General features: G+C 39.4%; 1 protein-coding gene across 1 annotated transcript; it reads left to right on the top strand.

Annotated features, from left to right (window-relative positions):
• Positions 1-281: 281 nt before the first annotated feature.
• LOC127978621 (collagen alpha-1(XIV) chain-like) lies at positions 282-24240 on the top strand. Its single transcript, XM_052583411.1, has 8 exons — positions 282-467; positions 551-712; positions 970-1125; positions 20265-20384; positions 20490-20654; positions 20726-20887; positions 20981-21079; positions 22038-24240. Exons 1-7 carry the CDS (start codon positions 314-316, stop codon positions 21067-21069), a joined length of 1008 nt encoding a protein of 335 aa, XP_052439371.1. The 5' UTR covers positions 282-313; the 3' UTR covers positions 21070-21079; positions 22038-24240.
• Positions 24241-26563: the final 2323 nt, after the last annotated feature.

Raw genomic sequence — 26563 nt, forward strand, 5'->3', positions numbered from 1 at the left:
GCCAGCCCGAGACTTGAACCCACAACATTAAGGTTAGGAGTTATACTCTCTAACCACTAGGCCGCAACTTCCTTAAACCTAAACTTATGTATTTACCAGACGCTTTTAAACAAACCGACTTGCAGTGCATTCACACTATCAGTTTACTACCTTACATGTGTTCCGTTGTTTCGAACCCACAACCTTGCGCTGCTAACGAAATGCTCTACCACTTGAGCCTCACGAACACTCTGTGTGTGTCTTTTTGTGTGTGTGTGTGTGTGTGTGTGTGTGTGTGTGTGTGTGTGTGTGTTTGTTTCCAGGTCTGGCTCTGATGTATATTATGGAGAACAGCTTCAAAGCTGAGTCTGGATCCAGACCTGATGTTCCTAAGATTGTGATTCTGATCACGGATGGGATATCACAGGACGATGTTCTTTCTCCTGCTCAGAGACTCAGAGATGCTGGGATCGAGCTGTTTGCTATCGGTAACAGAACAGAACCAGATCTAACTTAAACATGTTATTGTAAATACTTTAGTTAATAGTTTTCTAACTGTGTGAATCTGCAGGAGTAAAAAATGCAGATGAGAACGAGCTGATAGCCATCTCGTCCCCACCGGAGGAGACACACGTGTATAACGTGGCTGACTTCAGCTTGATGTTAGACATCGTGGAGGGACTCAGCAGGAGCGTCTGCGAGCGCGTCTCTGAACTCAACAGAGAGATCAGCGGTGCGTTTCTGAGATCTCTGTTATTTAATGAGCAGGATCAGGAGGTTTAATCAGGAGATGGAGGTTAAGTTTTTTAAACATTTTCTTTAACAAACCTGCTATAGGAACTGTAGGAATGACCCAAATGTAACATTGTTATGTTTGTAACCAGCAAGTAAACAGGTTTCCATAAATACATTTTTGTGCAAATATTGGATGGAAAAAAAGACTGAGAAGTGAATAAAATATCTGATGAGTAATAAAATCTGTGTCCATAGTGAACATTCATACATGTGAAACTCCAGCCATCGCTGATATTGTGATTCTGGTGGACGGATCAAGGAGCATCAGCCGTTTTAGCTTCAAAACTGTGAGGAGCTTTCTGGGAATGTTTGTCAAGGCCTTCGCTTTTGGATCAGACCAAACACGCATTGGTACGTCTGCTGTTTCTTTAGTTCCAACACACAGTACCACTGTAAAAAATTGTGCTTTTAAATAACAGTAATTTACTGGCAGCAGGGGTGCCAGTAAAGTACTGTTAATTTACAGCTTTCAACCATTAATTTACCACTCTTTTTTTTTTTTTTTTTTTTTACAGTATTTTACAGTAAATTCTACCATGGAAATTAACTCCACTCCCACTGCTTCAAACAGTTTGAGTTTAAAAGCTAACATTCCTATGATGTTAGTACTATGAACTTATTTCATTTGAGTCCACTGAGAAGGAACATTTCTAAATATAAAAATGCAAACACTTAATGTGTAGTAAAGTAACTAAATGCATGACTTTTACTGAAATCACTGCAGCTCATTGTCAGCTATAGCACACATGTATGTGCTGAAGTACTTAACACAGATCACCACTGTTTCAGCAACTCCACATTTACTGTCTTCATATAAAGCAGCAGAAGATCAGAATTTGTGGCTCATCATTGACTGAAGCACAGGCTCTACTCTCCAGCACAATGGTGAACAACAAAACTGCATTAAACTAAACGATCTCTCTTGTGCAAACACACATTAATACAGTTGAGTTCAGTATTTACTTTCATTATCAGTGTATGACTTTGCATAACTTTTTTTCTATGCATGTTCACAAATATTTTAGTTAAAATAACTTTTTTTCATTTGGTAAATCTGACATTTACATTTTACAGTATATTACTGTTTTTCCTTGATTTAACGGCAACAAACTGTAGAAAAACACTTTTTTTTGCTGGCAACCATTAATTTACGACAACAAACTCTTACAGCCAATGACTTTGCAGTTCTCTTCACAAATAAGACAAGAACCAGTGACCAATTCTCCACACCGCAGACTGAGAATAACATCACAATGACTGATGCACACTCTTTCTCCTCCTTCTCTCCACTCTCAGAGATGGATGTTTCCAAACTTTTCCTGTCCAGTCATCCCACTACTTGTCCACTTGATCCGATCTCCACTCACCTCCTTCAAGCGATCTCTTCTTGAGTCAAACCTTCGCTTACTCACATTTTCAACACCTTTCTCTACTCTGGTACATTTCCCTTAGCAATTAAGCAGGCTCACTGCTTAAGAAACCATAGAACAAGTCTTAGATCTTTGAGTTCAGATCATGAAAAATGGTGGCAAAAATAAAAGTGTTTATAATTTTGTTCAGTGTGTATTTGCTCCTCCATCCAGGATACTTTGGACCCTCTTCAGATTGTTATCGCCCCAATAGATCCACTGAAGATGCCATATCTCACATCCTGCACTCTTCTCTCATGCCAATTGACAGCAATAATGGGAACTGTATAAGGCTGCTATTTTTCGACTATAGCTCAGCTTTCGATACTATAGTTCCCATCATAGACCTCGGTCTAAACTCTTCACTCAGCAACTGGATTCAAGACTTCCTCAATGACAGTCCTCAAGTGGTAAAAGTAGGCCAGTTCACCCTGAATGTGGGAGATCCACAGGGCTGTGTCCTGAGTCCCCTGCTCTACTCTCTCTACACACATGACTGTGTGCATTCGCACAGCTCCACATCTATTATCAAATTTGCTGGTGATACTTATGAGACTGCATACTTTGATGAGGTAAAGAAACTTAAATCATGGTGCCAGGGCAATTGTCTCACTATGTATGTGAGCAAAACTAAAGAGCTTATTGTGGACTTCAGGAAGAGACACTCCTCTTATGATCAGCGGGACTCCTGTGGAGAGGGTGAGCAGCTTCAAGTACCTTGGTGTAAACATCTCAGAGGACCTGATTTGGACTACACACATTCAAACACAGGTTAATAAAGCCAGGCAAAGACTGTACCATCTGCGACAGCTGAGGAAATTCAGAGTCTCACCAGCAATCCTGAAAACTTTCTATAGGGCTATAGAAAGTGTATTAACTCAGTGTATATGTGTGTGGTATGGGAACAGCTCCAGTCAAGCCTGCAAATCCCTGCAGAGAGCGCATCTCAGGGTCTGCTCTTCCCCTTGCTGCAGGACATCTACCCTAAATTTTCTCTATGACTCACTAGTGGTCGTGAAATTTGCTAAGTACTGTTATCCATACTCGAATTTTGGTGTTCTGCATTTAACCCAAGTGTACACACACAGCAGTGAGAAGTGAACACACCGTGAACACACACCCGGAGCAGTGGGCAGCTATAGATCCAGCGCCCGGGAAGCAACTGGAGGTTCAGTTCCTTGCTCAAAGTCACTTCAGTCATGAGTATTGAGAGAGGAAGAGAGCACTGTTCATTCACTCCCCCCAACCTACAACTCCTGACAGCACCGAGACTCGAACCGGCGACCTTCTGGTAACTAGTCCGGCTTGCTGCAATGCTGCAAAAGCAGAGATGTTAAAATCATCAAGGACTCAGACCACCCCTAGTTTCCTATGTCTTTAAACTAGTGTTAAGATACACAGGAATGTGCAAGAGGCGCAAATGCAAACAGTTTGTGACACGGTTAATATGAGTTAGAGAATGTCCACAAGCACTGGGCAATGATCCGGGAGGATAGCCTTCTGGTAGCTGTCCTGGGCACTCCTGTCCTCCTGGGCAATGACTGTCTGTAGCACATTTGAAGTCAATTAAGTCAAATCAAGTTAATGTTTTCTAAAGCAAAATCACCTAGCAACTTCACATCTTTTTCTCCAGTTCATTTTTTAATAATGATTTTTATATTAATAATCAAAACACAGCTATTATTTTTTGTTTGTTTGTTTGTTTATATCTAAACAAAAAAATTCAAGTAAGAAAACAAATAAAGTGTGAAATCCCTTTATTGTGTTAATTATAAATTGATTATAAAAATGGCAAAAGCAGTTCAATCAGAGGAAAAAGGTACTTGTAATGACCGTGAAGCCGAAGCTGTGTTAGAATCCATTTGCAGAAGTTTATTTAAAAAACAGTTCAACCATCCAAATCGTGAAGCAGAAATCAGAGTCGAGGTCACAGGCAAAGGGGTCAAAATCATAGAAAACAATCCAACCAGCAAACAAGCAAAAGGGGCAATCCAAAGGCAAAAATCCAGAGAAACAGGCAAAAAGTCAAACACAGTGTAATCAAATCAGACAATGGAAAAATGCTTGGTAAGGCAGTAGAACTGGCAATACTTCGCAAATCATGTTTCGGCCTGGTCATGCTTAAATGGCTGCCAAACAGGAAGTGATAGTAGAAGCAGAGGGAGCGGCATCAGTCAATACTCAGGCGAGGGCTCCCTCTGCTGGCGTGGCGTTACAGGATCCCCCCCCCTAGGAGCGCCTCCTGGCGCTCGACGGGGCCGTCCCCGTAGTCGGGGTGCTGGACGATCGGGTCTGGCTTGATGGAAATCCTCGATGAGTGATGGATCCAGGATGTCGGAGGCGGCTTCCCATGATCTCTCTTCAGGTCCATAGCCCTCCCAGTCCACCAAGTATTGGAGCTGACCTCCTCTGCGTCTTGAGTCCAGTAATTCCTTCACCTTGTATGCAGGTGATCCATTTATGTCCAGTGGTGGCGGTGGCTCTTGGTTCTCAGCATTGGGGTCAGCATCCGGATGGACCGGTTTGAGGAGCGAGACATGGAAGGATGGGGAGATACGGTAGTTAACGGGAAGTTCAAGCTGGTATGTGACCTCATTAATCTGTTTTATTATTTTGAAAGGTCCAACATACCTTGGGCTGAGTTTTCTGCTAGGTAGCCGCAGTTTGAGGTCTCTCGTAGAAAGCCAGACCCGTTGTCCTGGTTGGTAGGGAGGGTGTGGGCGACGTCGTCTGTTAGCCTGGAATTCTTGGGTTCTGACGGCTCTCTGTAGACGAACATGAGCACTGTCCCACACCCTCTCACTACGTCTGATCCAGTCATCAACTGCAGGTACTGTTGAGGGTTCACCAGACCACGGAAACAAGGGGGGTTGGTATCCCAAGACGCATTGGAAAGGGGTCAAGCCAGTGGAGGAGTGGGTCAGGGAGTTTTGGGCATACTCAGCCCATGGAAGAAATTCTGCCCATCGGTTCTGTTCACGGCTGCAATATGTTCTGAGATACCTGCCAATTTCCTGGTTCAACCTCTCCACTTGGCCGTTTGATTGTGGATGGTATCCTGAGGTAAGGCTTATGTTGATGTCAAGTTGTTTACAAAAAGCTTTCCAAACCTGAGAGGTAAACTGAGGTCCTCTATCCGACACAATATCCTCAGGTAAGCCATAAACTCTGAAGACATGGTGAAATAGGGCTTGAGCCGTTTCCATGGCAGTGGGAAGACTTTTGAGAGGGATCAGACGGCAGGCTTTAGAGAAGCGATCAATGATTACTAGTATGGTGGTGAAACCAGTGGAGAGAGGCAGGTCTGTTACAAAGTCTATGGACAAGTGGGACCAAGGACGCTGTGGAATGGGTAACGGTTGAAGGAGGCCAGAGGGTAGTTCTTTGGGTGTCTTGGATTGAGCGCAGATTTGACAGGACTTGACATAGGTTACCACATCCTTGGTCATTGAAGGCCACCAGAAAGAGTTCTGTAGCAGATGGAGAGTGCGTGAAATTCCAGGATGTCCTGAGCTCAAAGTGGTGTGAACCCATTGCATAACTCGGAGACGCAAACCTTGAGGCACAAAGCACTTATTCAGGGGACAATTTGCGGGTGGTGGTTCTTGTTGATGGGCCCGCTGCATCTCTTCCATAATGTCCCAGGTTACTGGAGCAATGATAACAGATGGTGGGAGGATAGATTCAGGTGTGATATTGTCTACGGGAGGATCGTGACATCTAGATAGAGCATCAGCCTTACTGTTTTTGCTGCCAGGTCTGTAGGTGACTGGAAACTGGAAACGGGTGAAGAATAAAGACCAACGGGCTTGACGTGGATTCAGGCGTTTGGCACTCTTGATATATTCCAGGTTTTTGTGGTCGGTGATTACTTGGAATGGGTGGACTGCTCCCTCAAGCCAGTGTCTCCATTCTCCAATAGCTGCTTTCATGGACAACAGTTCTTTATTGCCTACATCGTAGTTGCACTCAGCAGAAGTCAATTTCCTTGAGAAGAATGCACAGGGGTAGAGCTTGCCAGGCTGACCATGACGTTGAGAAAGGATGGCTCCAATTCCACAATTAGATGCATCCACTTCTAACACAAAAGGTAGATTAGGATCAGGGTGCTTGAGGATTGGGGCCGTTGTGAAACTATACTTGAGTTTGGTGAATGCCTGGATAGCTTCCTGAGTCCATTTAAGTTTGGATGGTTTGCCTTTTAACAGTGATGTTAGGGGGGATGCAATCAGACTGTAATTCAATCAATCAATCAATCACCTTTATTTATATAGTGCTTTAAACAAAATACATTGCGCCAAAGCACTGAACAACATTCATTTGGAAAACAGTGTCTCAATAATGCAAAATGATAGTTAAAGGCAGTTCATCATTGAATTCATTGATGTCATCTCTGTTCAGTTGAAATAGTGTCTGTTTTAATTTGCAATCAAGTCAACGATATCGCTGTAGATGAAGTGACCCCAACTAAGCAAGCCAGAGGCGACAGCGGCAAGGAACCGAAACTCCATCGGTGACAGAATGGAGAAAAAAACCTTGGGAGAAACCAGGCTCAGTTGGGGGGCCAGTTCTCCTCTGACCAGACGAAACCAGTAGTTCAATTCCAGGCTGCAGCAAAGTCAGATTGTGCAGAAGAATCATCTGTTTCCTGTGGTCTTGTCCTGGTGCTCCTCTGAGACAAGGTCTTTACAGGGGATCTGTATCTGGGCTCTAGTTGTCCTGGTCTCCGCTGTCTTTCAGGGCAGTAGAGGTCCTTTCTAGGTGCTGATCCACCATCTGGTCTGGATACGTACTGGATCCGGGTGACTGCAGTGACCCTCTGATCTGGACACAGACTGGATCTGGTGGCCACGGTGACCTCGGAACAAGAGAGAAACAGACAAATATTAGCGTAGATGCCATTCTTCTAATGATGTAGAAAGTACGGTGTTATGTGAAGTGTTTCCGGTTCCGGTTTACCTAATTAATGCAGCCTAAAAATCCTTTAACGGATTTGGATATTAAAAGCATATTAGTATGTTATGTGTATGCCAGGTTAAAGAGATGGGTCTTTAATCTAGATTTAAACTGCAAGAGTGTGTCTGCCTCCCGAACAATGTTAGGTAGGTTATTCCAGAGTTTAGGCGCCAAATAGGAAAAGGATCTGCCGCCCGCAGTTGATTTTGATATTCTAGGTATTATCAAATTGCCTGAGTTTTGAGAACGTAGCGGACGTAGAGGAGTATAATGTAAAAGGAGCTCATTCAAATACTGAGGTGCTAAACCATTCAGGGCTTTATAAGTAATAAGCAATATTTTAAAATCTATACGATGTTTGATAGGGAGCCAGTGCAGTGTGGACAGGACCGGGCTAATATGGTCATACTTCCTGGTTCTAGTAAGAACTCTTGCTGCTGCATTTTGGACTAGCTGTAGTTTGTTTACCAAGCGTGCAGAACAACCACCCAATAAAGCATTACAGTAGTCTAACCTTGAAGTCATAAATGCATGGATTAACATTTCTGCATTTGACATTGAGAGCATAGGCCGTAATTTAGATATATTTTTGAGATGGAAAAATGCAGTTTTACAAATGCTAGAAACGTGGCTTTCTAAGGAAAGATTGCGATCAAGTAGCACACCTAGGTTCCTAACCGATGACGAAGAATTGACAGAGCAACCATCAAGTCTTAGACAGTGTTCTAGGTTATTACAAGTAGAGTTTTTAGGCCCTATGATTAACACCTCTGTTTTTTCTGAATTTAGCAGTAAGAAATTACTCGTCATCCAATTTTTTATATCGACTATGCATTCCATTAGTTTTTCAAATTGGTGTGTTTCACCGGGCTGCGAGGAAATATAAAGCTGCGTATCATCAGCATAACAGTGAAAGCTAACACCATGTTTCCTGATGATATCTCCCAAGGGTAACATATAAAGCGTGAAGAGTAGCGGCCCTAGAACTGAGCCTTGAGGTACTCCATACTGCACTTGTGATCGATATGATACATCTTCATTCACTGCTACGAACTGATGGCGGTCATATAAGTACGATTTAAACCATGCTAATGCACTTCCACTGATGCCAACAAAGTGTTCAAGTCTATGCAAAAGAATGTTGTGGTCAATTGTGTCAAACGCAGCACTAAGATCTAATAAAACTAATAGAGAGATACACCCACGATCAGATGATAAGAGCAGATCATTTGTAACTCTAAGGAGAGCAGTTTCAGTACTATGATACGGTCTAAATCCTGACTGGAAATCCTCACATATACCATTTTTCTCTAAGAAGGAATATAATTGTGAGGATACCACCTTTTCTAGTATCTTGGACAGAAAAGGGAGATTCGAGATTGGTCTATAATTAACTAGTTCTCTGGGGTCAAGTTGTGGCTTTTTTATGAGAGGCTTAATAACAGCCAGTTTGAAGGTTTTGGGGACATGTCCTAATAACAATGAGGAATTAATAATAGTCAGAAGAGGACCTATGACTTCTGGAAGCACCTCTTTTAAGAGCTTAGATGGTATAGGGTCTAACATACATGTTGTAAGTTTAGATGATTTAACAAGTTTATACAATTCTTCCTCTCCTATAGTAGAGAATGAGTGGAACTGTTCCTCAGGGGGTCTATAGTGCACTGTCTGATGCGAAACTGTAGCTGACGGCTGAATGGTTGCAATTTTATCTCTAATAGTATCGATTTTAGAAGTAAAGTAGTTCATAAAGTCATTACTGCTGTGGTGTTGGGAAATGTCAACACTTGTTGAGGCTTTATTTTTCGTTAATTTAGCCACTGTATTGAATAAATACCTGGGGTTATGTTTGTTTTCTTCTAAAAGAGAAGAAAAGTAATCAGATCTAGCAGTTTTTAATGCTTTTCTATAGGATATGCTACTTTCCCGCCAAGCAATACGAAATACCTCTAGTTTTGTTTTCCTCCAGCTGCGCTCCATTTTTCGGGCTGCTCTCTTTAGGGTGCGAGTATGCTCATTATACCATGGTGTCAAACTGTTTTCCTTAACCTTTCTTAAGCGTAAAGGAGCAACTGTATTTAAAGTGCTAGAAAAGAGAGAGTCCATAGTTTCTGTTACATCATCAAGTTGTTCTGAGGTTTTGGATATGCTAAGGAATTCGGATACATCAGGAAGATAACTTAAAAAGCTGTCTTTTGTGGTAGAAGTGATGGTTCTTCGATACTTGTAACAAGAAGTAGAATTTACAATTTTGGCTATATGAAGTTTACACAGAACTAAATAATGATCTGAGATATCATCACTTGGCTGAATAATTTCAACACTATCAACATCAATTCCATGTGACAGTATTAAATCTAGAGTATGATTTCGACAATGAGTAGGTCCTGAAACGTGTTGTCTAACACCAATAGAGTTCAGAATGTCTATAAATGCTGATCCCAATACATCTTTTTCATTATCGACATGGATATTAAAATCACCAACTATTAAGACTTTATCTGCAGCCAGAACTAACTCGGATGTAAAATCACCAAACTCTTTAATAAAGTCTGTATGGTGCCCTGGTGGCCTGTATACAGTAGCCAATACAAACATAACAGGGGATTTATCATTAACATTGGTTTCTCTGGATAATGTTATATGAAGCACCATTACTTCAAACGAGTTATACTTGAAGCCTGCCCTCTGAGAAATCCTGAAAACGTTATTATAAATTGAAGCAACACCTCCCCCTTTGCCTTTTAGACGCGGCTCGTGTTTATAACAATAATCTTGGGGGGTGGACTCATTTAAAATAATGTAATCATCAGGTTTTAGCCAGGTTTCTGTCAAGCAGAGCACATCTATATTATGATCAGTTATCATATTATTTACAAAAAGTGTTTTCGTAGAAGTGGATCTGATATTCAATAAGCCAATCTTTATCATTTGTTTATCCATATTGCATTTGTTTTTTATTTGTTGAACCTCAATTAAATTGTTAACCTTAACTTGGTTTGGACGTTTTTTGTATTTTCTAGTTCGTGGAACAGACACAGTCTCTATAGTGTGATATCTAGGTGAAAGAGTCTCTATGTGCTGAGAGTTAACTGACCTCTGTGACGGGAGGCAGCTAGCAGACGGTCGGTTTAGCCAGTCTGTCTGCTTCCTGACCTGGGCCCCAGTTAGTCAAGTATAAACACTAAGACTATTTGCCATATTTCTAGACAGAAGAGTGGCGCCACCCCAGGAGGGATGAAGACCATCTCTTTTAAACAGGTCAGGTCTGCCCCAAAAGCTCGTCCAATTGTCTATATAACCTATGTTATTCTGTGGGCACCACTTAGACATCCAGCCATTGAGTGATGACAATCTGCTATGCATCTCGTCACCACGGTAAGCAGGGAGGGGACCAGAGCATATTACAGTGTCTGACATCGTGCTTGCAAGTTCACACACCTCTTTAAAGTTATTTTTAGTGATCTCCGACTGGCGAAGTCGAACATCATTAGCGCCGGCATGAATAACAATCTTACTGTATTTACGTTTAGCATTAGCCAGCACTTTTAAATTTGCCAAGATGTCAGGCGCTCTGGCTCCCGGTAAACATTTGACTATGGTGGCTGGTGTCTCTATATTCACGTTCCGTACAATAGAATCGCCAATAACTAGAGCACTTTCATCAGGTTTCTCAGTGGGTGCATCACTGAGTGGGGAGAACCTGTTTAATGTTTTGATCGGAACAGAAGAGCGGTGTTTTGACCCACGACTACGCTGCCTCACCGTCACCCAGTTGCCCTGCTGCAGGGGCTCTGCTGGAACCGGACAATGTACAGGAATCCCTGAGCTAGACGCATCCAAAGCCATATCTAGAGCCCTAACATTCTTACTGTCCTCAATTAAAGTTTGGATGCGTGTCTCTAATTCTGAAATCTTCTCTGTCAGCCTAACTGTTTCCCTGCATTTATCACATGTGAATCCCTCATCAGCGACAGAGATAGATAAACTGTACATGTGGCAAGAGGTGCAAATAACAATTGTAGGAGAAGCCATTACTCACCGTGCTTGATGAAATATTCTTACTGCGGTTGTTTGATGAACTTGTGGTAATTACGAATGAACCGCCGGTAAAAGTTTGCAAAACCAAGGAAACGTTGTAGTTCCTTGACTGTAGTGGGTTGTGGCCAGTCGGTGACTGCTCTGACCTTGGAGTTATCCATCTCCACACCCTGGTAACTGATGTTGTACCCAAGAAAGGACGTTTGCTTGACATGAAACTCACATTTCTCTGCCTTGATGTATAGTTGATTATCCAGCAGGCGGGAGAGTACTGTCTTGACATGTTGGATGTGTTCAGATTCTGTCTTGGAGTAAATCAGTATGTCATCTATGTATGCTATCACATATTGGTTCAAGAGATCTCTGAATATTTCATTGATAAAAGATTGGAAGACTGCTGGGGCATTAGCAAGTCCATACGGCATGACCAAATACTCATAGTGCCCCCTAGTGGTAAGGAAGGCAGTTTTCCATTCATCACCTTCACGAATGCGGATCAAGTTGTACGCACTTCTGAGGTCCAGCTTCGTGTAAACCCTTGCTTCACGTAGTTGTTCCAGTGCAGATGGAACCAGTGGAAGGGGGTAACGGAACTTGATAGTTACATTATTTAGCCCTCTGTAGTCTATGCATGGCCGTAAGCCTCCATCTTTCTTTTCTACAAAGAAAAATCCTGCAGCCGCTGGAGAGGTGGAGGGACGGATAAATCCAGAGTTCATGGCTTCTTCAATGTATTCTTCCATGGCTTGAGTCTCGTTACGTGACAAAGGGTAAACCTTGCTCTTAGGAGGCATGGCATTGGGCAACAAATCAATAGCACAGTCCCATGGTCGGTGAGGTGGTAACTGTGTGGCTTTGATTTTACTGAAAACTTCAGAGAATTCTTTGTAACAGGATGGAATTTTAGTATTTTGAGTGGTGTTTGGGCTTTCAATAGTGGTCGTTAAACAGGGCTTGATTATGGTGGAGTGCATACACTGGTTTTGGCAGAATTCAGACCAATGGGTTAACTCACCATGATGCCAGGAAAAAACTGGGTCATGAACAGCTAACCAGGGGTATCCAAGGATAATATCATATCTTGGGGAGTCAATGACATAGAATGAGATGGCCTCTAGATGGAAAAGTCCAACACGGAGTTGTAGTGGTTGTGTTTGGTGGTTGATGCCATCTCCTATGAGGGTGTTGTTAACAGCACTAATCTTGATGGATGGCACACAGGGTTGCGTGGGAAGGTTGAACTTGCTAATGATGTCCTTGTGGATGAGATTTAGGGCAGCTCCAGAATCGATTAGCGCTGTTAAATCAATGGAAGTACTTTCAGTAGATAGTCGAACTGGAAAAGTCAATGATTTGGTAGGAAGGAGAGAAAATTGTTCAACACTCACCCGGGTAGTTATCTTGGTGTTCTTCCGGGCTTTGTGTGGACATGTTATGCTGTGGTGGCCTGTTTCACCACAGTAGTGTGGTGTATTTTGCCGGTTCTCCCAAGGATCAAACTCAGTCAGGGATTTTTCTCTCAGAAGAAAAGACTTTATTTTAAGCAAAACAAAGTCGAGAGCTCGTTGCAAGGAGTTCTGTCGAAATGCTAGGTTGCATCTCATTATATACCGTATACAGGGCGTTTCCAAATAGTAAAACTTTTCCTTTAGATTACACTTTACCTAAGTCCCTAGGGAGGGGAGGTCCTTAATATATGTCTAACCATATGTTATTCATTAGCCCTGTACATTCCTGCACGTAACCATATTCCTTTCTCTCCATTACCTATAGGATTATAATGGAAAAACAACTAGCAACAAAAATGGCTAGATTCACATTGATTATTCTGGATTGATTAAAATCTTACTAATAAAAATCTTCCACATATTCTCCCCTTTGAGACTTAATAAGTCTCACATTTGATTATTCTTATCCAGAGTGCTACTCCATAATCCAGTCATATTATTTACACTACCTAGTGACTAAATAAGTCACATTGTATTATCCCCAGTGACTAGATTATGAAATTCCACTCTGAGGGATTACTGGACCAAACATCTCTCTCCTAATTTGACAAGGAGTGAGTAAAAGATCCAGTCTCCCTAACCCCTCTTTAATAGTAGACATTGTTAAAAACATGAATGTGCAATTGGTTCAGCATTTGCCTGGTTATCACAGTTTTGTATAAAAGGCGTAAAAATACATACACATACAAACACAAATCACATCACACATTGAATATCACAAGATTATAAGAGTTGATCTTCAGCTTAGATACCTTATGTATCAATTTCCCATTATCTTGACATCTTTGAATTTAATTTGCTTAACTGTGGCTTTGACTAGTGACCTCAATATAGGAAGTATACAGTAAAATAGTAAATATCCTGTCATTAATGCCATTCCTAAAAACTTTCCCTATTTAATTATAAACTATGCTCCACATGCTCCTAACTGTAAATCAAACCAGTCTTACATTTTATTATCTTTTCCAACATTTTCTTTATCACCATTCTTAGCCTTTTCAATTTGATCAGTTCTTCATTAAATGCTCCCTTCTATAAATACAGCATTGTCCCCCAAACATAACACATACTTTTCCTTCTTCAGTTTACAAATCTTGAGCTTTTCTATTTTGCTCCTTTCATTCTATTCTCCCTTCAAATCTTCCTACATCTATATTTCCCTTCTAATAACCTCCAAATTCTTGATCTGACATTACTTGACATTATCTTTCCACCTTTTCTTTTCTATTTGTTGGCTCATATCTGCCCCCAAGTATTTTGATCTCAGTAGCAGTCCCATCACGTCTCATTCCATCTTCACCAGGGAGACTCTTTGCGAGTCGTTGCAATGGTCTTTCCCTCGTTGGCAAGGGTGGGTCGTTACTAGCACGCCCTTCATCCCTCACTTCATGCTGTGTGGAGTTGTTGAAGCTGGTTAGTGTATTTTAAGGTTAGAGATGTGAACTCAGGTGTCACTCTGTAACTGATTTGCTGATTAATGCAAGGCTCTCTTGAGATCATTACTGCACCCTCACTGGTTCTCTTTGACGGAGCGAAGCATTCCTTGGCTTTACTGGAACTGCTGTCACCTGTAAATGGAAAACTTCAGAGTTTTTTGTTAGTGTTATCAAGCATGCTTATTTGTTCATCTGCTAGTCGTCCTTCTTGGTGTGACCTGTGGAAATGTAATGTGGGTTGAGGGCTGTCTTGGCCCCTTTTTGAGTTTTCACAATTTCAGTGCTGTCTTTACTATTTTTTAATTCCTTTCAATTTTATTCTCAGCAATTTGCTTATTTAGTTATCTTCTTTTTTTTGTAAACTGAGTTCCATTATATCACTGGATATTTTCCTATTTTGCTCAGTAGTATATGCCTTTTGACCTGGAAAACACTCAACCCACTTTATTTTAACAGTCAGAAAGACAATATATCATCCTTTTGACACAATCAGCTCATGATATGCTGAAAAGAAAGTTAGATGTGGGGTGGACAGAGCAAGCGTGCTTTGCTCTGCCTTCCCATGTTATACGCTGCGCATGTGTGGCACTGTTTTTATTTCTGCCACAACAAAGACCTTGGTACTGACCAGGAAACTTAACCAAATACATCCATGGTCATTATTTTACTGGGCATAAGTTTGCCCTGTGGGCCCACATTCAAATTTGTATACAGCTGTTTGGGCAAATCGATTGAATTGCCTCAGTGTCTCGTCAGACACTCTCTTTCATGCCATACAACACCATCATTCATACTTTTTCACACACTTTCACTCCCCCTTTTTTTTTTTTTTTTTTTTGCCAAAAACTTTTCTTTTCTTTCTTTCCTTCCTTTTTCCAAAATCTCCTAGATGAATTTGTTTAGAATTTTAGGCCTAGGCATTGAGCATTTGAGAGAGCCAATTATCATTTCTCAAATGTCATGTGTTTGTTTAATTTAAAGTTTAGTCAAATACTTTTTGTTATTGCTCATGAGCGACTCTGAGAAGAGGATTGGAGATCTCTGTAAATCTTGGATCCATGACCATCTACATTTCCATCTGGTTATCCCCAGTGATGACAGTATATGTGATTACATGATTTTGGATCTTTGGAATAATCTTTTATTCAATATTATTTTATTCAGTTTTACCTTAGAAAATTACCTTAAAACAAAATGGAGTGACCAATATTTCTATTTTTTCAACCATATAAATTTTTCCTATTGTTCATCAGGATACCCTTTTTTATTTATTAATTTATTTTCTTCTTTCCCAAAGAGCTCAGCATTGTTGTCAAGTATTCAGTTGTGCATTTTCCCCTAGTTGTTTAATGAAACTGTCTTACTATGCCAAATCCAGCTCCATGTTTATCTGATTGGTGAGTCAAGTACTCACTTCTGTCTGTCAAAATTATTTTTTCTTTAAGACATGAGGCTGGACTGGTACCTATTGAAAAGCAGATTGAGAGAGTTAGTTAAAACACAGAATTTAAGGAAGTGCTGTGAGACCAGTGACTAATCAAGATTAAAACATAATAAATAAAATAATGAAATAAAATAATTAACATTTGAAGCAGTCTCTGTGTGTTCATTGAATCTGCAGGACCTGTGCACTGAAGGGATGGAAGTCCTTCTGGTTAGATCATCAGCCTGGGCTGTTGTACTGGGTCGTCAGTCTGTGATGGCACTTAAAGACCTGATGTTGTGGTGTACGGTCTTTGTTGTTTTTCTGCTTCTTCTCAGTCTGGCTTCTGGTTGCTTTCTGTCAGAGTTTTGCATTTCGTAATGTTCTTTTCAACCTCAGGAAAAGTCTCAAGTGAAAGATTCACCTTTTCCTGCTTTGATTCAGTCTTCTCCTTGCTGAAGTGTGTTCTTCTCTTTCAGGAGGGGAGGGGAACAGCCCCAGAAGTGAGTCAGCCCCTCCCTCTTCTTCTCTCTGCAGCTGTGTTTGCTGCTTTGCCATTCCTCGACAGACTCCATTTCATTGCTTTCCTTTGTCAAGGCACTGTTCCGGAAGTCATCTGAAATTTGAACACTCATAGACTGCATTAATCAAATGTACCTATGTAACTTCTGACCAAATTGTGTCTGAGCAGTCAGCTCTTTTTCTAATTTTCACTTTTCAACCTCTTCTTTCAGTGGTCCCTTAATAAAAACAAAATCATCTGGTTGAAAACAGCAGTTCTCTTATTCTTTGTTAGTTAAGCAAGTTCTTCATTGCAGGAAAATAGCAAGCATTTTTTCTTCTTTGCAAAATGCAGAAATCAGCTACCTTTATTATCTAAATATACTGCAATAAAACAAAATAAACCTTCCTTTTATAACAGCATGACATGCATATGGTAAAATAAAGACTTCAATCATATTTATTTCTTCTATATTTGCATACATGATTCAGAATAATCTGGTATTTGTGAATTAATGTTTCCTAACCAACATAAAATAATTCCTATTATTGTAAATAAAATAATTAAATTTAATTCTTTAAGCAACTAGTTCCCTTCCTATTGTAAAATGCCTATAGCTTTTGAATCAAAATGTCTATTAACTTGGTCACCCAATCTTGCTTTCATTCCCCATTGCACAAGTTATTTCTTTTATTTTTTACATTTACACAAGCCCAATCTCTGAAACTCTGTAATGGATTAACTTTCATACTGTCCCAGGGATAACAAGATACAAATTTTAGATGTCTTCACATTTTAGTTATAAAGTTTTAAGCACGTGCATCCTTTAAATTCATCTATTAATATAAGTTATTAAATAATAAATGCATATCTTATTTTAATTAATTTATTATTATATCTATATTCCACCATATCTGCCATCTCTATATTAGTCCATTTCTTGGAACATTTGTATTTATTTTTCTCTAAAACAACCTTCCTTCATTTAATTTCATTGTTTTAGGGCTCCTGCACTTATCCTTTCTCAACACCAGTCTCTGTAACCTGATTACTCCCAAGTGATGGTCCAGGAGGGGAGAGCACCTCTTGCTCCACCCATGTAATACAACTTTACTGTGGAAACGTCCTCCTTTGTTCTCACTCCCACTACACTGGGCTCAGAAAATTTTCTCCCCTTTCACACAGACATCCTAAATGCAAAAATCTATTATAGATCTTGGTTCAAACTTTATTAATGCTATTTTCCTAAACCCATTCACACTTGCTACACTCTTTATTGAGCCAGAGTGCTTATTCTTGCATACTTTTTCCCTTTATCTAAGGGATAATCACACATTAATTGTCCTTTTATTATCAAGGCTCATCATACATTCATCCCCCTCAAGTGGATACTAGCTGCGTCCAACTCCACCCAGCCACCCTGAAGTGACGGTCCAAGAATGGTGCGCAACTTTTACCCACCCAACACAGAATTTCTTTGTTCACACATTCATTCAGTCCGAACACAGATACATTCACACAACAAAACACAGCTCTTCCTAGAGCTCGCTCTACCTAGAGCGTCCTTAAGGGCCCATCTATTCAGTCCTTCGAGAATTTCACTTATACATTCTCAAAGCGGTATCCATGGGACTTTTCCTCGCGATTCCTTAACTAATCTGCTTATCCGTTTATCACTGTCCTACCTGGCACAGCTATCCAATAAACACAGACCACAGCATGCCATGTCTTTCTGCCTACACCATATTTGTCTTAAATCGAGGTTGCCTTTCAAGGCCTTCCTATTAATAACCCAAATATGTGCATGCAGTTATTTCTTCTGGAGTAAAACCCCTTTTTCAATTTAGATATCATATTATTTTTCTAAATTTGGAAGAGCAGATTTTAAGTGTCCTTACCACTCAGAGCTGACCAGTCAACAACACACACTAATTATATAAGCAAAAATGCTTACCTTATTCTATGGTGGCCACCAATGTGTGTGTGTTGCTCATCAGTCAGCTCAAGAGCAGTCGTCCACTCTGCTCCTTTCCAGTCCCTTCGTGGTCGCCAAATCTGTGGTGTATTTTGCCGGTTCTCCCAAGGATCAAACTCAGTCAGGGATTTTTCTCTCAGAAGAAAAGACTTTATTTTAAGCAAAACAAAGTCGAGAGCTCGTTGCAAGGAGTTCTGACGATATGCTCGGTTGCATCTCATTATATACCGTATACAGGGCGTTTCCAAATAGTAAAACTTTTCCTTTAGATTACACTTTACCTAAGTCCCTAGGGAGGGGAGGTCCTTAATATATGTCTAACCATATGTTATTCATTAGCCCTGTACATTCCTGCACGTAACCATATTCCTTTCTCTCCATTACCTATAGGATTATAATGGAAAAACAACTAGCAACAAAAATGGCTAGATTCACATTGATTATTCTGGATTGATTAAAATCTTACTAATAAAAATCTTCCACAGTAGTAGCACAGATTGAGTTGACGTCGTCGATTTCTCTCCTCTTCCGTGAGTCTTGAAAAACCCAGTTGCATGGGCTCCTGGCTAAGCATTGACATGGGTTGGGGAACATGGGAAAGCTGGGGTGTGACTGTAGCACTGGAGTGTGATATCTTCCTCTTGGGAGCATTCCTCATAAGATTATCGATCTTGATAACAAGAGTGATATATTCATTCAAAGAACAGTTTTCCCCTTTGCAGGCCAGTTCAGTTTGTAGGTCGAGGTTCAGACTTTGTCGAAACACAGCCTTTAATGAGACATCATTCCAGCCACTTTGTGCAGCGAGGGTTCTAAACTCAATAGCATAATCTGCAGCAGTGCGATTGTCTTGAGATAGATGAAGCAATTGTGTGGAAATATCTTTGCCCCCAGCGGGATATTCAAACACATCTCATAATTGTTGAATAAAATAGGTATAGGAGGAACGAAATAAATGATCCGTCTCCCAGACTGCTGCAGCCCAATCGATTGCTTTACCAGAGAGCAGTGACATTAGAAAAGCACATTTCTTTTCACCTGAGTGAAACTGTTCTTCCTGGTTAGCAAAAAAAATCTCCACTTGACGAATAAAACCCCGGCATTGTTCAGCTGAACCGTCAAACTTCTCTGGCATAGCCAGTCTTACCGTCTGTGGTGTTGGAGAGGGAAGTGATCGTATATAATGGGTTAGGTGTTCATTTGCAGCCTGAAGTTTGTTGAGTTGATCCTGGTAATTCTTGAGCATTTCACCTTGATAAACAAAAGCAGCTTGAAGCTGGGAAACTTCCGCTGGATTCATAGGAGGCGAAGTATTCTGTAATGACGGTGAAGCCGAAGCTGTGTTAGAATCCATTTGCAGAAGTTTATTTAAAAAACAGTTCAACCATCCAAATCGTGAAGCAGAAATCAGAGTCGAGGTCACAGGCAAAGGGGTCAAAATCATAGAAAACAATCCAACCAGCAAACAAGCAAAAGGGGCAATCCAAAGGCAAAAATCCAGAGAAACAGGCAAAAAGTCAAACACAGTGTAATCAAATCAGACAATGGAAAAATGCTTGGTAAGGCAGTAGAACTGGCAATACTTCGCAAATCATGTTTCGGCCTGGTCATGCTTAAATGGCTGCCAAACAGGAAGTGATAGTAGAAGCAGAGGGAGCGGCATCAGTCAATACTCAGGCGAGGGCTCCCTCTGCTGGCGTGGCGTTACAGTACTGCTCTCAGAAAACATACAAATAAAGGTAGTTTTAGATGTTTTGTTAGTATTCGGAGCATTGAGATCATTAGATTATGGCTTAAAGGTTTAGTTCACCCAAAAATGAAAATCAGCCTGTGTTTTATTCTTTGCACTTCCAAGCTCTATCATTGCAGTCAGCGGGTGTTTCTGTCAGAGGCCTTTATTCACCCCCCGGAGCTGTGTGAGGCATGTTTTATTATGGATGCACACACTTTATTTAACATGTTTTGGACTGTTAAATAGAAACACCCGCTGACTGCAATGATAGAGCTTGGAAGTGCCAGGACAATTATTAATATAACTCAGACTGGATTCATCTGAAAGAAGAAAGTCATATACACCTGGGATGCCTCGCTGTGAGTAAAACACAATCTTTTTTTTTTTTTTTTTTATGGGTGAACTAACCCTTTAATGAGCTCATTTTTGTGGAAACCTCAAATTGGACCAAAATCGTTCCACTCATTCTGGCAGCTCAGGTCACATACACAAGTGTGTGTGTGTTCAGGTTTGGTGCTGTACAGCAAGGATTCATGGATCGAGTGGAATCTGAACACTCACAGCACTAAAGAGGCCGTGATCCACGCTGTGAAGAATCTGCCCTATAAAGGAGGATACGCACTCACAGGTTCATACACACACACTCATACACACACTCACAAAGCTTAGTTCTGAACGACTTCATTCTTACACACCTGTTCACACGTGTCTGTGTGTGTGTGTGTGTTTCCAGGTCTGGCTCTGACGTATATTCTGGAGAACAGCTTCAAAGCTGAATCTGGATCCAGACCTGATGTTCCTAAGATTGTGATTCTGATCACGGATGGGGAATCACGGGACGATGTTCTTTCTCCTGCTCAGAGACTCAGAGATGCTGGGATCGAGCTGTTTGCTATCGGTAACAGAACAGAACCAGTTACAGTCTTGTTAATACTTGAGATAATGGTTTCTAACTGTGTGAATCTGCAGGAGTGTTGAATGCAGATAAGAAGAAGCTAATAGCCATCTCGTCCCCACCGGAGGAGACACACGTGTATCACGTGCGTGACGTCAGCTTGATGTTAGACATCGTGGAGGGACTCAGCAGGAGCGTCTGCGAGCGCGTCTCTGAACTCAACAGAGAGATCAGCGGTGCGTTCCTGAGATCTCTGTTATTTAATGAGCAGGATCAAGAGGTTTCTTCAGGAGATGGAGGTTAAGTTTCTCTTGGGTGTGTGTTTTCAGGTGAAAAAGGGTCAGCCGCTTCCAGTGACCTTCTGACCTCTGAGTTCACGGCCAGGAGATTCTGTGTTACTCGTCCAGCGGATCTCTAACAGAGCACAAGTGAGTGTGTGATCTAACCAAACTGATGACAAACCATGATACCGTTCACAGATGAAGGAAATATGACATCTAAGGTTTATAATCATTGAGACACAGACAACAAGTGATAAAGACCTTTAATGTCAGATTAAATCACTTACATTCAGTAGTTAAACAGGAGAACAGTAAAATACAGAAACTAAACAGAACATAGAAAAAAACATAGAATATATAACAGAAAACTGATTTGTAGATTAGATCAATTTTATCAGTAGAAAAGAGAGACAACACATTAAATATTTAAAACTTTTCATTCAATTTGGCATCAAATGTAAAATACCACAGACAAGTTGGAGTTTCTGAATAATATAATATAATATAATATAATATAATATAATATAATATAATATAATTTAATATAATATAATATAATATAATATAATATAATATAATATAATATAATATAATATAATATAATATAATATAATATAATATAATATAATAAAAAAATAGCATTTAATACAAATTAGAAATAATATTCTTCTTCATGCATTCAATTTGTCATGAATGCACAATATCAAGATCACATTTAAGGGGTTTCTCTCAAATGTAAAAACTAAAATAATAATATAATATATTTTATATAGCATATATTTTATATATTTAACATACATATTAATTAATAATAACTTTATTCACTAAAATTATAGTTTCATGTATGATATAGATAGACCAATATTTTATATTAAATATCTATTGTTATAGTTATGAGATATTGTTATAGTTATGATCTCTGCAGTGTTTTTGTGGTTCATCTCTGGGTTTGGTCTCCACGTCACAGAATCCAGAGTCATCATCACAAAACCCACAGAAACGTCCTGAAACGAGCAGAAATTATTCTCCTTCACATCTCTGAATGCTGTTACTGTAAATCAAACATTTCACGTTCTCCTATTTTCTTCTCACCCAATAAATCTAGGTGACGCAAATGAAGATGATGATGATGAGCAGGAGGATGAAGATGCCATCAGAAGTGCTCCTGTTTGCAGCGTTGTGTGACTGTCCTGAAAAACCAACAAAAAAACTAATATTGTTTTATAATTTCATAACTTGTTGCATCTTTCTTTATAATAAATAACATTTTAAGTGTGAATGAAGTATTTAGATTTTCTTTTAGACTCACCTGGAGAAGATCGGCAGAGATCTGATGGAACAGATAATACAGCTCAGTCATGCTAATTATAAGCTCATCTATACAGTCATCACGTCATAATGTACTGTAAAGACTTATATTTGTTATATTTACATTATGATATTATCTAATTAAATATCAATTGAAAAACTGGATGGTAAATTAATACTTTGATTCATCAAGGATGCATTTAATTGATCGAAAGTGACAGTTAAGACAGTTAGTTTCAAAAGAGTAATTTTGAACTTTCTACTGAATCCTGAAAAATAAAATGTGTCACAGTCTTCAACATTGATAATAATCAGAAATGTTTCTTGAGCAGTAAATCATCATATTATTCAGATTTCTGAAGATCATGTGACACTGAAGACTGCACTGTAAAAAAAATTTCCCTTAAATAACAGTAATTTTCTGGCAGCAGGGGTGCCAGTAAAGTACTGTTAATTTACAGCTCTTAACCATTAATTTACCACTCTTATTTTTTAACAGTATTTTACCGTAAATTCTACCATGGAAATTAACTCCACTCCCACTGCTTCAAACAGTTCGAGTTTTTAAACTAGCATTCCTACGATGTTAGTACTATGAACTTATTTCATTTGAGTCCACTGAGAAGGAATATTTCTTTCACTTAATGTGCAGTAATAAAGTAACTAAATACATGACTTTTACTCAAATCACTGCGGCTCATTGTCAGCTGTAGCACACATGTATGTGCTGAAGTACTTAACACAGAGATCACCACTGTATCAGCAACTCCATATTTACTGTCTTTATATAAAGCAGCAGAAAATCTGAATTTGTGGCTCATCATTGACTGAAGCACTGGCTCTACTCTCCAGCACAATGGTGAACCACTAAACTACATTAAACTAAACGATCTCTCTTGTGCAAACACATTAATACAGTCAAGTTCAGTATTTACTCTCATTATCAGTGTATGACTTTGCCTAATTTTTTTCTATGGATGTTCACAAATATTTTAGTTAAATTAACTTATTTTTCATTTGGTAAATCTGACATTTACATTTTACAGTATATTACTGTTTTTCCTTGACTTGACGGCAAAAAACTGTAGAAAACACTTTTTTTTTTGCTGGCAACCATTAATTTACGGCAAGAAACAGTAGAAAAACAGTTATTTACTGGCAGCAGGGGTGCCAGTAAATAACTGTTTTTCTACAGTTTGTTTCCTGTAAATGAATTACAGTTTATTACTGTTAAATTATGTTTCATTCTGTTTTTTCTTCATCTTAAATCTTTAACCCTTTAAACCCCACAAGAAAATCCTCAGTTTTAAATGAACACTTATAATGTGTGCACACTACAGAGTGTTAGAGTAACACTGAATCAGTGAAGTTAATGAGATAATTCGGTGATTAATTGATGATTGAGCATTAGTGATAAACACCTGCAGAATCACTGAAGCAAAGAGAAACACAAGAACTACAAATGACTTCAGCCACAGCCTTAGATGAAATCAACTGAATAAAAGAATACATCAAATCTCTCAAGATCTGATTAAACAACTACTAAAACAGCTTCACCAGATTCACATTACTAACCAGACTGACTTTATTTCTGTCAGATGTCTACAGAAGAACTTATGGAGAGTTAAATAGGTTTAGGTGTTTTTTCACTACCATGATGGAGATCAGTGTTTACTTTAGTTGGGCTCTTGAACATGACTTTTCAACAACTAAGGTTTTTTTTTTTTTTTTTTCATGCTGTAACAATGTGCTTTTGGAACCTGTTATAGCAAAACAAAAGTACACAGAAGAAAAAAAATCTGATATTGTTGTTTATAGATTGACAAGAACAAATACTATTATTTCTGATCTAATCCCGTATCTCTTCTCTTATTGAATATTGATACTACAGCATGAGAAGGAACACTGCTGAGCCATAAGTTATGAAAGACTGTTAATAAAATTTCACTCAAAAAAAAAAAAAATCTTAGCAGAAATTTAGACAGAAACATCAAGAATCAGCGTATGAATCACAACAATGGTGACAATCCACAAAATAAATGAACAGATCAGTTCTGAACATCACAACACATGCTACTAAAACTTAAAACAAATGCAAAATTATAAGCACATAAGAATTCAAGAAAATAAGTGAACAATTCAGGGGCATAATTTATTCATGCCGCAATGCATGCTGGGAATCATGGATGAGTTTTATCCTGTGCTGGTACCCAGCATGCATTGCATCATGAACCTTTTGATTGTCACCATTGTTGAGATTCATATGCTGATTGTTGATTTCTCTCTTTGAGTGTTGTGCGGACTGCTGCCCGAAATACTTTTTAACTAAAACTAGTCGTTAAATCCATAAATACTGGTTGTCACACTACTTTTCAAACTTACTAAATTGAAGTGTCATTCACTCAAATATTTCAACACCAAATTAATATTTGATTATTATAGCAACACTTTAAGTCAGTCTAGTATATCATGCCTGTTAGAAACAACCATAATCACTTGACTATCAAAATTAATACTGCTGTAACAGATGCATCATAAAGATACAAATACAGCAATAAAACAAAATGTAAAGTGTAAAAGTCAATGGTCAGGAGCCCAACTAAAGCAAACACTGATCTCCACAATGGTGACGCTAAACGAAACAGTAACATTATCATCTAAATCTCTTTAATTCTCAATAAGATCTTTTGATCTCTGTTCTCTGATCTGACAGAAATAAAGTCAGTCCGGTTAGTAATGTGTGAAGTTGGTGAAGCTGTTTGTTGATCGTTTAAATCTTCAGTTGATTTCATCTAAGGCTGTGGCTGAAGTCAGTTGTATTTCATGTGTTTGTCTTGTTATGTTTTTTTTTCTTCAGTGATTCTACTCATTAACAGCAGCTGTTGATCAGTGTCTGAATTCACTCATTAGTGTTCATTCTCTCTGTCAGGTGGACTATATTAGTAAACTCATGTAAGGAATAGTGAATGAGGGTGTAGGGTGTGATTTGAAACACAGACGCTGAGTGTCGAATTTGAACGTTGTTATTTTACGATATATAGCAACAGGCTACTTCTCGAAAACGATGAATATTACCCAGAATGCACTGTTTAAATGAAATACAGTATTTTACTGTCGAAATTTGGCCGTTTTTTTACAGCGATTTTTAACAGTGTGGAGGAATGATGCTGAAAATACAGAAATACATTACACTTTAACACAGATTCAGACAGAAAACAGATTATTTAAATTGTCATACAAACCCGATTCCACAACAGTTGGGACACTGTACAGATTGTGAGTAAAATAGGAATGGAATAATTTACAAATCATAAACTTATATTTTATTCACAATAGAGTATAGATAACATACCAAATGTTGAAAGTGAGACATTTTTAAATGTCATGCCAAATATTGGCTCGTTTTGGATTTCATGAGAGCTACACATTCCAAAAAAGTTGGGACAGGTAGCAATAAGAGGCCGGAAAAGTTAAATGTACATATAAGGAACAGCTGGAGAACCAATCTGCAACTTATTAGGTCAATTGGGAACATGATTGGGTATAAAAAGAGCCTCTCAGAGATGCAGTGTCTATCAGAAGTCAAGATGGGCAGAGGATCACCAATTCCCCCAATGCTGCGGCGAAAAATACTGAAGCAATATCAGAAAGGAGTTTCTCAGAGAAAAAATTGCAAAGAGATTAAAGTTATTATCATCTACAGTGCATAATATCATCCAAAGATTCAGAGAATCTGGAACAATCTCTGTGCGTAAGGGTCAAGGCTGGAAAACCAAACTGGATTCCCGTGATCTTCAGCTCTTAGACGGCGCTGCATCACATACAGGAATGATACTGTAATGGAGATCACAACATGGGCTCAGGAATACTTCCAGAAAACATTGTCAGTGAACACAATCCACCGTGCCATTCGCCGTTACCAGCTAAAACTCTATAGGTCAAAAAGAAGCCATATCTGAACATGATCTAGAAGCGCAGGTGTTTTCTCTGGGACAAGGCTCATTTAAAATGGACTGTGGCAAAGAAGAAAACTGTTCTGTGGTCAGACGAATCAAAATGTGAAGTTATTTTTGGAAAACTGGGGCGCCATGTCATCTGGACTAAAGAGGACGAGGACAACCCAAGTTGTTATCAGCGCTCAGTTCAGAAGCTGTATCTCTGATGGTATGGGGTTCATGAGTGTGTGTGGCATGGACAGCTTACACATCTGGAAAGATGAGCACCATCAATGCTGAAATATAGATCCAAGTTCTAGAACAACATATGCTCCCATCCAGACGTCGTGTCTTTCAGGGAACACCTTGCCTTTTCCAACATGACAAC

The sequence above is a fragment of the Carassius gibelio genome, chromosome B19, assembly GCF_023724105.1.
Source record: "Carassius gibelio isolate Cgi1373 ecotype wild population from Czech Republic chromosome B19, carGib1.2-hapl.c, whole genome shotgun sequence".
Lineage (NCBI taxonomy): Eukaryota > Metazoa > Chordata > Actinopteri > Cypriniformes > Cyprinidae > Carassius > Carassius gibelio.